The following is a 14390-nucleotide window of genomic DNA, read 5'->3' on the forward strand; positions in this document are numbered from 1 at the left end:
TTAGAAAGGTGGTGGGTCATGAGATCAGCTTACTCCAATTGAAAAGCAGCTTTCTGAAGTATTTTACATTTGGAGGAGGCTGACTTACTGGTCTGGTCACATTATCCTCCACCAGCAGCAATTATATGGACAGACGTGCTGGTCAGTATGTGAGGAAAGCTAACAAGAGAAAGTGACTGACTTCTTTACCTGAGAATCAGAAAGTTGGTTTGGACAGTCTAACAGGAAAGTTTCTAACTTTTTTAACTGTGTTTTTTTTCTATGCTAAAGTTGAAAGTGCAGCGAAACAAAGAGCCTGTAAAAGCAACATGATGCAGAATTTGTAAAGAAACTCAATTGCAAAAATTATTTTAGCCCAAAATACAAGTAAAAAAAAAATGGCCCCAAAGGTGACTAACTCCTTTAAAGGTTTCACACAGTATAGTAGGGACCGTGGTGAATGGACTTCCTCATGCCTATATGCTTCTGAGGCTTTTGAGTTCAGATCTACAGTTCAGTCCATGCAACATGGTCAGTACTTGGACAGTGAGAAATGCATAACTGAAACCAGCCTTATGGCGCAGTCAGATGGCGGTATAAATTGGACCGAGATCGGACCGCAATGCACGGACTGGCCGGCAGCTCTCCCGACCTAAATGTGAAAGCTTCATATATTTCAAGTCTGAGCACTGCGGTCCAATGTATACGGCTGTCTGACTGAGCTCTTAGACAGGGTAGAGACATGCACATTGGAAAAGTTTAATTGAAGCAATGAGTTGTCAATTTATTATAAATATTCTGGAGGAATAACAGAGGAATGGAACAAGACATACTGATAAGGAAAGATGCTCCAGAATTGTTATAAGAAATATGAATAATAACTGAAAACAGACATATAAAGAGGTGACAGGTAGTCCCTAATAGCTGTGGGCTGTAAGTGCAGTCCTGGATTGTACATGCAATTTAGAATGCATTGTAGCTTAGCTATTACCTTTGCACAGCAAAATAAACCAAACATTTGCTTATTTATTTGAATGCTTTTTTTTAGTGGCAACCATTGGCACAGTGCGCTTCCCAATAAATATATCTGCATAGGTCATATCTAGTGCCAAAATTAAGGTTTATTGGCCCAATTACACACATGGGCAAAATTGTTTGTTCCTTTCTGTTAAAGTAAAATAACTTGAAACTGACAAAGGTAATTTTCTATTTAAACTTACTGAACATCAACTAATGAAAATCAGACATTATTAATTAGCATAACGTGTCTTCAGATTTGTATACAGACAGTCTGCCCATTTAGAGGGTGAAATGTAGTCACTGTGCTGTTTGGTATCATGGTTTGTACCACACTGAACGTTAACCAAAGAAAGTTAAGGAGAGTTGTCTCAGGAGATTAGAAAGAAATGTATACACAAACAAATTAACGTTAAAGGCTATAAGACCATCTCTAAACAGCTTGATCTTCCTGTTACTACAGTTACACATATTATTCACAAGTTTAAAGTCTGTGGAACTGTAATCAACCTTCCTGAATGTGGCCACAAGAGGAAAATTGATGGCAAATTGAAGAGATGGATAATACAAATGGTAACCAAAGAGTCCAGAACAACGTCCAAAGAGATTACAGGCGAACTACAAGGTCAAGGTACATCAGTGTCAGATCGCACCATCCATCACTGTCTTGGCCAAAACGGACTTCATGGAAAAGCACTGCTGAAAGCAAATTCTAAAAAAGTGAGACTGGAATTTGCCAAAGTGCCTATTGACAAGCCACAAAGCTTCTGGAAGAATGTTCTTTCGACAGTTTTGGCAAGTCACATCAGCTCTATGTTCCCAAACGCTAAAATGAAACCTACAAGGAAAAGAACATTGTGCCTACTGTCAAATATGGGGGAAGTTATGTTTTGGGGCCGCTTTGCTTCATCTGGCAAAGGGTGTCTTGAATCCGTGCAGGGTACAATGAAATGTCAAGACTATCAATGCATTCTGGAGCAAAATGTGTTGCCCAGTGTCAGAAAGCTTGGTCTGAATTGCAGGTCATTGATCCTCCAACAAGAAAATGACCAAAAAACGCACAGCTAAAAACATCCAAGGATGGCCAAGATCAAAGCATTGGACTATTCTGAAGTGGCTTTCTATGAGCCCGGGTCTAAATCTTATTGAACATCTGTGGAAGGAGCTAAAACATGCAGTCTGTAGAAGGCACCATTCACACCTGAGACTGCTGGGGCAGTTTTCTCACGAGAAGTGGGCAAAAACCCATATGGACAGGTGCAGAAGTCTCATTGAGAGTTACAGAGATTGTTTGCTTGCAGTTATTGCTTCAAAAGGTTGTGCAACAAAATATTAAGTTAAGGGTACCATAATTTTGGTCCTGGTCATTTTTATTAGTTTATTTTTACTTTTCTGTTGAACCCCAATTCAAAAGCAATATCTGATTTTCATTAGTTGATATTCAGTAAGTTTAAATTGAAAATTACTTTTGTCAGTTTCAAGTTATTTCTGTAACCATTGTGAGATTTGATTTTTTTTACTTTAACAGAAGGGCACTAACAATTTTGTCCATGAGTGTATGCTCTGTTCACGCCACATTTTGGACATGCAGTTGAGTCATATGTTTATTATCTTACAAAACGTATAATAGTGATAGTGTTATTTTTCAAGTTAAAGAAATCATTAGTTAAGGTATAAGTTCACACATGGCAAATTTGTTGCACAAAGTCATGCAACTGTCAATTTCTTAGGCATAAGGTTTGTAGATCTCCATGCACATGCTGCAAAAGCAACCACATTCAGATGTAGGGTAGAGATTTTCAGTCACACAATTTGCTCTAACTAAACTGCAACATGAGAATATTTCCATCACTTAAATAACTTGCAATGTAACCACTTAGATACAGCGGGTGAAATAAGTATTGAAAACTTCACTAATTTTCTAAGTAAATATATTTCTAAAGGTGATATTGACATGAAATTCTCAGCAGATGTTGGTAACAACCCATCCAATCCACACAGGCAAAGGAATCAAACCATAGATGTCCATAAATTAAGTTGTGTGTAATAATTAGAAATGACACAGGGAAAAAGTATTGAACACATCAAGAAAGTGAAGTTCAAAAAGCCATGGAAAGTCATGACACCAGCTGAAATCTATCAGTAATTGGAAAGTAATCCCGCCACTTAGTGAAAAATAATATCAGCTGGTTCAACTGAGGGCCTATAAAAAGGTGTCTCATTACCAAGGTTCAAGACAAGAAGCATCTCATGATGGGTAATACCAATGATCTGACTCAAGACCTTCGGAACCTTATAGTTGCAAAGCATACTGGTGGCATTGGTTACAGAAGAATTTCTAAACTACGGAAGGCTCCAGTGAGCATCATATCACCATAAACTGGTCACAACCAGGTGACCCTTGCAAGATTTCAGACAGAGAAGTGAAAAGAATTATCAGAAGAGCTGTCCAAGAGCCAATGACCACCTGTTGAGACTACAGAAAGACGTGGAATGAGCAGGTGCAATTGTTTAAAAAAAACTATAAGTAATGCACTCAACTTCCCATGGCCTGTATGCATTCTCACCATGCAAGACTCCATTGCTGAACAAAATGCATGTTCAAGCGCGTTTAAAGTTTGCTCAACAATATTTAGAAAAGCCTGTGAAATACTGGTCAGATGAGACCAAAGTTGAACTCTTTGGATGCCATAATACACACTATGTTTGGAGGCCTAAATGCACTGCATGTCACCCCAAAAACACCATACCAACAGTAAAGTTTGGGGGGGTGAACATCATGTGTGGGGCTGTTTTTCAGGATATGGGGCTGGCAAACTTCATATTATTGAAGGAAGGATGAATGGACAAATGTACCAAGACATTCTTGATAAAAATCTCATGCCATCTACCAGGATGATGAAGATGAAACAAGGGTGGCCATTTCAGCAAGACAATGATCCCAAACACACAGCCAAGGAAACTCTCAATTGGTTTCAGGGAAAGAAAATAAAGCTGCTAGACTGGGCCAGCTAATCACCTGACCTGAATCCAGGGCCGGCTCCAGGTTTTTCTGGGCCCTGGGCGAAAGAGTCTCTGTGGGCCCCTTTAACACATACCACGATTCATGATGCACAGATACGGCGGAGAAATATATATATAGTACACAGGGGCCAGCCTGCCACCTCATCCTTCACATATGCAGACATGCGCACGCACATACAGTACGCAGACACATGCACGCACACACAGTACGCAAACACATGCACGCACACACGGTACGCAGACACATGCACGCACACACGGTACGCAGACACATGCACGCACACACGGTTCGCAGACACATGCATGCACACACGGTACGCCGACACGCGCACGCACACACACGGTACGCAGACACGCGCACGCACACACGGTACGCAGACACGCGCACGCACACACGGTACGCAGACACACGCACGCACACACGGTACACAGATATGTACACATACAGACATACACACATTTTTACACAAATTCTTAAAAACATATATAAAACAGACAAATATATATACACAGTCATACACACTGACATTCACATGCATGCACTCACACAGACCCATTACAAATATTTTTAATATGAGGATTGGGGAAGCCTCACTCACCTGTCCCCGGTCCAGTGTCCTGTCCAGCAGCTCCTTGGGTATGGGGCAGTGCAGGGCCCCCGGCGTGTCACAGACTTCATGGCCCTGGAACATCAGAGGGGCTCACTTGCGGTCGGGTCCGGGCCGCTCCCCCTCCATCTGTGCAGGACCTCCGACGGTGTTTGATTGCCGGCACTCCCCCAGACATGGCCACGCGCTGTGCGGCTGTGTCTGCTAGTAATGACGCGGTAGGGGCGACACACAAGCACAATTAAAGGTGCAGTGCCATTGATCCTGCCGTGTCATTACTAGCTACTAGCAGACACAGCACACTGTGCGCGGCCATGTCTGAAGTGCTGGCAATCAAGCAGCGCCTGCGTCAATGAACAGGTGCCGAGTAAGCGGCCAGGGCCCCGACAGTGAGTGGGCGGTGGGCCCCGACAGTGAGTGGGTGGTGGGCCCTGACAGTGAGTGGGCGGTGGGCCCCGACAGTGAGTGGGCGGTGGGCCCCGACAGTGAGTGGGCCGTGGGCCCCTCTGATTTTCCAGGGCCCCGGCACTTGCCCGGGTACGCCGGGTGCTGATGCCGGCCCAGCCTGAATCCAATAGAAAATTTATGGAAGGAACTAAAGCTCAGAGTTCATAGAAAGAGCCCAGGATTTGAAGGGTGTTTGGAAGAATGGGCCAAAATCACACCTGAGCAATGCATGTGACTAGTTTCTCCATACAGGAGGCATCTTGAATCTGTCGCTACCAACAAAGGCTTTTGTATGAAGTATTAAATAAATTTCAGTAAGTGTGTTCAATTCTTTTTCCCTGTCATTTCTCATTATTACATATAACCTAATTTATGGACATATATGGTTTGATATTTCTTTGCCTGTGTGGATTGGATGATTGGATGGGTTGTTACTGACATCTGGTGAGAGTTTCATTTCAATAGCGCCTTTAGAAATATATTTACTTACAAAATTGGTGAAGTGTTCAATACTTATTTCACTCGCTGTATCTGCGAGCTATATTCATAATCTTGCTGATCAACACTGGAAACCATCAGCAAGCTTGTTTTCAGACATAGCCAAATGTTATGAGGCAAAACTTACCAACAGTCTATTCTTTTAGAAATGTTATTTATTCTGGGACTGAATTTTCTTAAATATAAGAAGAACATTTTTGTGGTCAGTGTAAATATAAACTCATTTACAGAAAAATGCCATACAAATAAATTAATTGTTATGGTTTAATTTTACCTTAAAGCTTTAAAAACAAAAATCGCTTTTACAGATGAAAATGAAATATTAAATTAAATAGAATAATTTAATATTATTTTCTTAGATAATGGTACTCATGAGATATAATTGTGTTTTTCACACTGGTATCCAATGTAGCCAAGGGTAATGGTTTTATTAATACAATAGTCCAATCTGTACCTAAAATTGAAACAATACGAAATCTCAAAATCTACCAACAAAAAGAGAACAACCAGTAATCATTAATTTGTCTTCATATTGTTCTACATCTGACAGTTTCCTTTTTATTACCTCCAAGTGTATATTAAGTCCTAATCCAGTTCATTCACCGATACTTGTTTATCCACCCCTACTGACCAGAAGATAATAAATGGCACAGAGGTCCTAATCCACACCAGGGCACTGCTCTCTTTCTTCTAGTCTGTGTAGCTGCCTGCTTGCTCTTTGCTGTTGTTCCTTCAGTTCAGTATAAGAACGAGAAAATGTGTGAAATATAGAGGTGACAGGAAATGCCATAAGTAATATTCCGCTTAGTATGCTGCTAAGGGCCACGACCTGTCCTGGGATGCTTCGTGGCACCATGTCTCCATAGCCTACAGTTGTCATTGAAATAACCGCCCACCAGTAACTACCGGGGATGCTGGTAAACTCTTGTTTGGCACCAAGTTCATTCTCTGCCAAATAAACAAGAGGAGAGAACAAGGCCATGGCAACACACAGAAAAAGTAAAAGAAGTCCAAATTCTCTTGTACACCTTCTTACTGTAAGGCCCAATGTCTGCAATCCCAGAGAATGTCTGGCTAGCCTCATCACATACAAGATGCGCAAGGCTCGAAGCACGCGGAGAACCAGGCCCACCTTCTCCAAGTAGTTGTTTCCAGTTCCCCCAGTTTTTTCAGTAGAAAGTGAATCCACTATTAGAGTTATGTAGTAAGGCAAGATGGCCATCATGTCGATAATGTTGAGTGGCGTTCTTAAGAAAACACACTTGCTCTCAGCCTGGATAAAGCGTAGGATGAATTCAAGGGAAAACCAGGCAACGCAAATTGTCTCTAGTACAAAAATATTGTAGCACTTCTGTGAACATTCTCCCTGAAAAAGAAAAATGGACATAAAAAGGAAAACATTAGTGTTTCTAACCTTAAGCGCTTCACAAAATACATTCTTTGCATTACTATATCTATAAGAGAATATATTAAATCACTTTCATTTCACAAGTTTTCTGGCAATTTTTATGTAAATGTAATTCCATGTCTAAAACATTTTAATTTTATTTCATAAATCAATAGTAAATATGAAAATAAGAAACTTTGGGATATATGTTATCAGAGAAATCTGCTTCTTTCTCCACCTGAATTGATTTTTCACTTTCAATTCATGGTTAAAAATCTATATTCAGTGAAGGTAGAATTTCCCATTACTAAGATAGAAAATGACAGTTGGTGCTTTTAAAATTCTATGAATAGTGTAGGTGGGAGGAGTAAGAAGCAGAAAAAAAACATTCCGCTGCAAGCTTTCCAGAAAAGGCAGATACAGTTCTCCATAGAGGTTAATGAGCAACAACTGCCATCTCCTATTGTAGTAATGGGAAAGTCTGTATTCACTGCATATAGATTTTATCCATGAATTGAGAATTTTGAGAAGGAAAGATCCATGCAGGAAAATAAAGAAGCAGATTTCTCTGATAAGATATTACATATTTTTTATTTTCACACGTACTAGTAATGTATGAGAAAAAGATACGATGGTTACTCTTTAAGAGCTGCGCAATGCTATGTTTGCTTCTTTTTAGTGTTTAGTTCTTGCATTCAGTTTACAAGTAGCTGCTTCTTATAGAAGTCATTAGAGTGTGCAGTCTTATAGCAACATTCTGCATTCAGAGCTGACCAACCCAATGGTTCAATAATTTTTTATTGAATATGAAATTTTAAGGCTATGTGCCCACGATGCAGAAATGCTCCGGATTTTTCCTGAGCATTTCTGCATCTCCTTGGCAGAAAAAAATGCGTGCCGATTTTACATGCGTTTTTTTCTGCCAGGGACAAGCGGATGTCATGCGTTTTGCACATGCGATTTTGTATGCGGGTTGTCAAGCGCTTTTCCAAGCGATTTTAGCATCACTTGGAAAAGTGCTTGACAACTTGGTCACACTATATAAATCCATGCAACCAGCATGGATTTATATAGTGTGACCAAGTTAATAGTTAAAAAAAAGAATAAAAAATGGTAAAAAAACCCCATTATACTCACCTTCCGATGACCCCCGGTCTCCTTCTCCGGTGCATCCGGTGTCTTGGGCGGCTCACGGTGGTGTAAAAGGACCTTCCATGACATCATTTAGGCATGTGACCGCCAACGTCAGCGGTCGCGTGACCTGTCACATGACCAAATAACGTCATGGAAGGTCCTTTTACACTATCGTGAGCTGCCGGGGAGCCAGGGCGCACCTGAGAGAAGACCGTGGGCCATCAGAATGTGAGTATAATGTTTATTTTTTATTTTAAATTCTTTTTTTTTTACAGGTACTATGGTACCCGGGTCTGGAGGAGAGTCTCCTCTTCTCCAGACCAGGGTACTATCCACACATTGAATTGCTCAATATCCGCATGTGCACATGTAGTCATGCAGATATTAAGCGATTCAATGCAAGTCAATGGCGGCAAAAACGCCGCAATTATGCAAAATTAATGGACGTGCTGTGGATATTTCCTCAATGATAATCTGCAGCGGAAATCTCCGCAGCATGTGCACAGCACATGCGGAATATCATTGAGGAACATTGCAGACCTTCTACCAAGCATTTTTTAAGCGTTTCCGCTGCGGAATTGCAGCTGCGGAAACGCTTAAAAAAAAGCATCGTGGGCACACAGCCTAACAAACAATTTTCAACTTAATGTTTCAAAATGTTCAGTGAAAAGAAACATGTGGAATATAAGTACCTATGACGTCATATACCTAATACATAAAACATATCATCCACAACAATATATGATGCATTATAGAGTAGATGATAAATCACAAACGACAAGAAACACTAGGAATTATGGAAGAGAGAGGTGGGAAACACAATGGGTAAGGATAATACACTAAGGAAGACAAGAGGGGATATAGTAAAAACGTTTTCATTAATGGAAGGTAAGTTATTAGTTTTGATCTCAGTAAGGAGTAGTTATCCAAATTTTAAAATCCGAAGAGCTTCTGAAGGAATTCCAAATTAACCAAGACCTCATATATTCATAAGATTCTGGCTGGAGCCAGCTGTCTGGGTCTACTAATTCCTTCATACGGATTGAGAAATCCACAGATTCAATCCACTCTAATCTGAAGGGAGGAACAGGTGGGTGACCTCCAGCATCAAGGAATGATTTGCCTTGTTGCTTTTTAATTATATTCTAAATAAACCTTTTTTGATGGATGAGATTGTGTTTGGAAGTACTGAGAGTAATGCTACTTCAGGTGTGTTATGGAGATTTGCACCAAATAGTTAATTAAAGAGGTCAAAAATTGCATCTCATAATTTAATAATTAGAGGAAAAGACCACAACGTACGGGTCATGGTACCTATGGCTGATTCACATCTCCAATATCTGTCCGAGGTTCCCGATGGATGCGATCTGGGGTCAGCTCAATAATTTCGAACAATTTATATTAAATAATTAATAATTTATAAACAATAATTTGTGTTTTACCAATATAGCTAAAACAATATTGTTCTATTGTGCAGAAATCTTTAATGTTCAATAAAACAAATAAAAAGGCAAGAAAGGAAAGTCGCTAGCTAATGACAAGTAAAAGCAGATTAATAAATGATTTAGCTGATGCCTTGTAAACATCCAAAGTGTGCCTCATTGAAGATGACATACAGAAATGGCTGAAAGTGTTGGTACCCTTGAAATGTTTCCAGAAAATGAAGTATTTCTCCCAAAAAATTATTGCAATTACACATGTTTTGTTATATATATATATATATATATATATATATATATTTATTTATGTATTTCCTTTGTGTGTATTGGAACAATGCAAAAACAGAGAAAAAAAGGCAAATTGGGCAGAATTTCACACAAAACACCAAAAATAGGCCAGACAAAATTGTTGGCATCCTTCCAAAATAGTGGGTAAACAACTTTGTTTCAAGCATGTGATGCTCGTTCAAACTCATCTGTGCCAAGTAACAGGTGTGGGCAATATGAAAATCACACTGAAACCAGATAAAAAAGGGAGAGGTTAACTTAATCTTTGGATTGTGTGTCTGTGTGCTACACTAAGCATGGGGAACAGAAAGAGGAAAAAAGAACTGTCTGAGGATTTGAGAACCAAAATTGTTAAAAAATATCAACAATCTCAAGGCTACAAGTCTATCTCCTGAGATCTTGATGTTCCTTTGTCCACTGTGGGGAACATACTCAAGAAGTTTACAACGCATGGCACTGTAACTAATCTCCTTGGACGAGGACGGCAGAGAAAAATTTATGAAAAGTTGCAATGCAGGATAGTCCGGATGGTGGATAAGAAGCCCAAATCAAATTCCAAAGAAATTAGAGCTTTCCTACAGTCTCAGGGTACATCAGGGTCTGTGGGAACTATCCGTCAATGTTTGACTGAAATGAACCCCTCTAACAGTAGACCCAGGAGTACCTCACTGCTGACACAGAGACATAAAAATGCTAGACTGCAGTTTGCCAAAACCCTTCTGGGAAAGCGTCTTGTGGACAGATGAGGTCAAGATAGAACTTTTTGATAAAGCACATCATTCTACTGTTTACCAAAAATGGAATGAGGCCTACAAAGAAAAGAACACAATACATACAGGTATATATGGTAGAAGTTCAAAGATATTTTGGGGTTGTTTTGCTGCCTTTGACACTGGGTGCCTTGACTGTGTGCAAGGCATCATGAAATATGAAGATTAGCAAAGGATTTTGGGTCATAATGTAGCGCCCAGTGTCAGAAAGCTGGGTTTGCATTCTGGGTCATGGGTCTTCCAGCAGGACAAGGACCCCAAACATACTTCAAGAAGCACCCAGAAATGGATGGAAGTAAAGCACTGGAGAGTTCTGAAGTAGCCAGCAATGAGTCTGGATCTAAAGCCTATTGAGCACCAGTGAAGAGATCTTAAAATTGCTGTTGGGAGAAGGCGACCTTCAAATATGAGAGACCTGGAGCAGTTTGCAAAAGTAGAGTTGTCCAAAATTCAAGTTGAGACGCGTAAGAAGAAGCTTGTTGATGGTTACAAGAAACGATTGATTGCAGTTATTTATTCCAAAGGGTGTGCAACCAAATATTAAGTTGAGGGTGCCAACAATTTTGTCCGGCTCATTTCTCCGGTTTTGTGTGAAAGTCTGTCTAATTTGCCTTTTTCTCTCTGTTTATTTCATGTTGTTCTGATACACACAAAGGAAATAAACGTGTATAACAAAACATGTGTAATTGCAAAAATTATCTGGGAGAAATACTTCATTTTCTGAAAAATTTCAAGGGTGTCAACACTTTTGGCCATGACTGTATGTGCTGAATAGCACGATTTAGCACCATGCCCTCAATGTCCCTAATTTACATTGGCCTACTGCTTATAATCCACATTGTACCATCACTGCCATTACTTTTCTTTGATTAAGTCCAGTTTCAGCATTATGATCGAATTATTTGACCAGGAAAAGATTTCCTAAATCCATACTAAATTTGATTTCAATGTGATAGTTTCTTATTTGTTATATAATAGACCAACTAGCATCTTGATGAAAACTCTGCAGCAACTTTTTTTCTGTAATAAGTCCAAATAAAAATGGTGGCTTTGCAATTTTTTTTCTCTGTGTCCTGAAAATGTCAACTTTGTTCATCATACACTTTGAGTTAGAGTACAGTATCCAGAACCAAAAATGTCACATGTCAGGTTTGAATGTGACCTAACAGTTCCAAGTTTAGAAAACTCAGGTGAATCTTGAGGCTGATTAAAATCGGTGAGATGGAGGTCACATGGAAAAAATCACTGATAGGCACTATATATAATATAAACGTCTGTTGGGGCAGTATACCAGTATTGCTTTTCTAGCTGATAGATATATAGTGAAAAAAACTGAGTGACCTGTCATCCTGCCAGTGACTTGATGAGCGAAATACATTGATATCATATGTGCAGCATCCATACATTTTCAGCTCAAAGTTGGTCTTTTACTAAACTTTATACCACTCTGTGCAGAGGTATGTACATAGCTAACCTCTATACCACTATAAAACAGACATACAATATTATCATGAGTATACATTTTGTAAAAACTGAATAAAAAGCAGTGAATACTAGAAATCTTGAGATTTCGGAGGTTTCAGATTAAGCTTCTTTTTACATTTTTTTACATTTACAATGCAACTAAACAAATTCTAACCAGGTACAATGCCTTATTTCTGGCATAATGTCAGATGCACGAGTTGTAGGAATTTGTGATTTGGATGTACCAGATGTAATATATTAAAGGGATTTCTCTAGTATAAATGTGAGAATGATTTTCAATAGATTTTCATAGGTTCTCATGAGAAAGCCTTTTCATTGTGTGAATCTAAATCAACATTAAGTCCAATGTCTACATATATACACACTAATGACAAATATTAACATGCAAACATTGAATTGGATGGAGATCTGAATCTATATACTGGTACATGACTTATTCCTTCCAAGAACCTTACAAAGGACCACAGGAAATGCATTAACTGCGAAGGAAAGACAATTCTTTACAGTTAGAGTAGTGAGACTGTGGAATGCCGACCACAAGAGGTAGCAATGGCAGACACTATATCAGCATTTACAAAAGGGCTGGGTGCTTTTCTCACAATAAATGGCATTGTGAGTTATAAATAATTTAGAGTTAAAGCTTAACTGGTGGAGAAAGTTGGACTTGATGGATTGGTGTCTTTTTTTCAACCTGTGTAACATAAGATGGACATGGACAAAAGCCAGATAATGTGGTCGCAAGAGTCTGGCAGTAGTGCAGCCTCAGATTTCAGTCTTGTAACCTAAAGGGATAATAACCTTCTGTAGAAGGAAACAATGCCTATTGCATGTATTCTTTTCACATCAAAGGGCTCTATATACAGTATGTTACATTTGGTCGCTCTTCTCTGCTAATTGTATTGATCCGTTCATTCATTTCAGTGCCAACTTTCTGGGGAAGCAGACAGTTAACTTAAGTGTCTGATTAATTATTACTTTAAATTACCATAATATGCAACCAGTTTAACAGTAAGTATATTTTAGTTACATTTGGAAACTCAACAACATAAATGTTACTTTGGTACAACTACAGTATTATGTAAAGTTGTCTTCCATTAGTTCCACTTTAATAATGATACCATGAAAATGCAATTGATCTTAACAGTAGATTTAACAACCCGTATGGCCTGTATGCCTGTTACCCTTCCTGTAGTGACTAATACTCAGACACAGTCTACTACGTCTGAGTGTCCACCTCCAGTAGGCATACACGCCCAAAAATGATGCATGTCAGAGCGCACATTCGCTCTGTCAGCACCATTATAGTCTATGGCCCCGACAAGGCATACGCTCAAATCCCATTTTGCGGGGGTTCGGACATAAGCCCCCAACTGAGCCACTGAACGGGTGCTGTGAAATCACCCTAAGTCTCCTTTCAGAATATGACAAGCATGATGTTTAGATCTGGTAATACAATTCTGCGTTCAATTAACCTTTATGAATCCATAACTGTCATAATTCTGACATTGGTGTGTGCTGATTACAATGTGCAATGCAATATTCACAACAAGCACTTCAGGGAGTAGATAATATTATGCTACTACAGTATCTCCAAAAATACAAAAAGAATCTCTAGGGTATAATAACAAGGCCAACTAATCATGACCGGCTGTAGATAAGTGGAAGAATGTAATATTATACTGTAATTTAAAGGCACAACAAACGTAACAGTACACACAAGAGACTCCAACCATTCTCCTCTTACTCTCACTCCTAGCAAATGTTCTATTCTGTACTCTACAAAATAATCAACAGATCTGTTATCTTTATACTGTACTTGAGTTCTACATTACAGAACAACACATCTTCTCAATTGCAGTGGATCTCGCAATTTGAATTCGTTATGAACAACTTTAGGAAGAAACCATGTTGGAATCTGATAGAAAATGTATTTTTAAACCCTAATAACACAGTACATCTAATACATAGATACAGCAATAATTCTGATAATTTGTTGGCAGTTGGAGCACTTGTTTTTCTACTGATTGTGAGGATCATATTGTTTTGGACCAAATATTTACTAGACATACATACAAATCATTCTCCGCTGCCATTGTTACAATTCTAAAAGTTTAGCAGTAATGTTGCAAAAATTTCCTTTGTGGATTATTCAAAACTGAAATAATTTCAATATTCAAAGATCAAAAGTTAAACAGATTAGTTGATCCTCGCCTGTCCCGACTTCAGCACTGGACTTTGCTTCCTTCCCCTATAGCAGTCTTCCTTTGTACTAATCCATACCAAATTATTATTGTAACCAGAAAGCTCCTCTGAT

At 39.1% G+C, this 14390-nt stretch overlaps 1 protein-coding gene across 2 annotated transcripts in view; it reads right to left on the reverse strand.

Annotated features, from left to right (window-relative positions):
• Positions 1-5597: 5597 nt before the first annotated feature.
• KCNG2 (potassium voltage-gated channel modifier subfamily G member 2) overlaps positions 5598-14390 on the reverse strand; it is a 344727-nt gene continuing 335934 nt past the window's right edge. Inside the window, exon 4 of one of the 2 annotated variants that reach the window (XM_073678900.1) lies at positions 5598-6939. In XM_073678900.1, coding sequence (XP_073535001.1) covers positions 6232-6939 — 708 coding nt within the window. In that variant the 3' untranslated portion in view covers positions 5598-6231. The remainder of the gene's footprint in view (positions 6940-14390) is intronic. The other variant, XM_073678899.1, reaches the window with a different exon arrangement.

The sequence above is a fragment of the Phyllobates terribilis genome, unplaced genomic scaffold (genome assembly GCF_046119375.1).
Source record: "Phyllobates terribilis strain yellow unplaced genomic scaffold, ASM4611937v1 Scaffold_4__5_contigs__length_816908805, whole genome shotgun sequence".
Lineage (NCBI taxonomy): Eukaryota > Metazoa > Chordata > Amphibia > Anura > Dendrobatidae > Phyllobates > Phyllobates terribilis.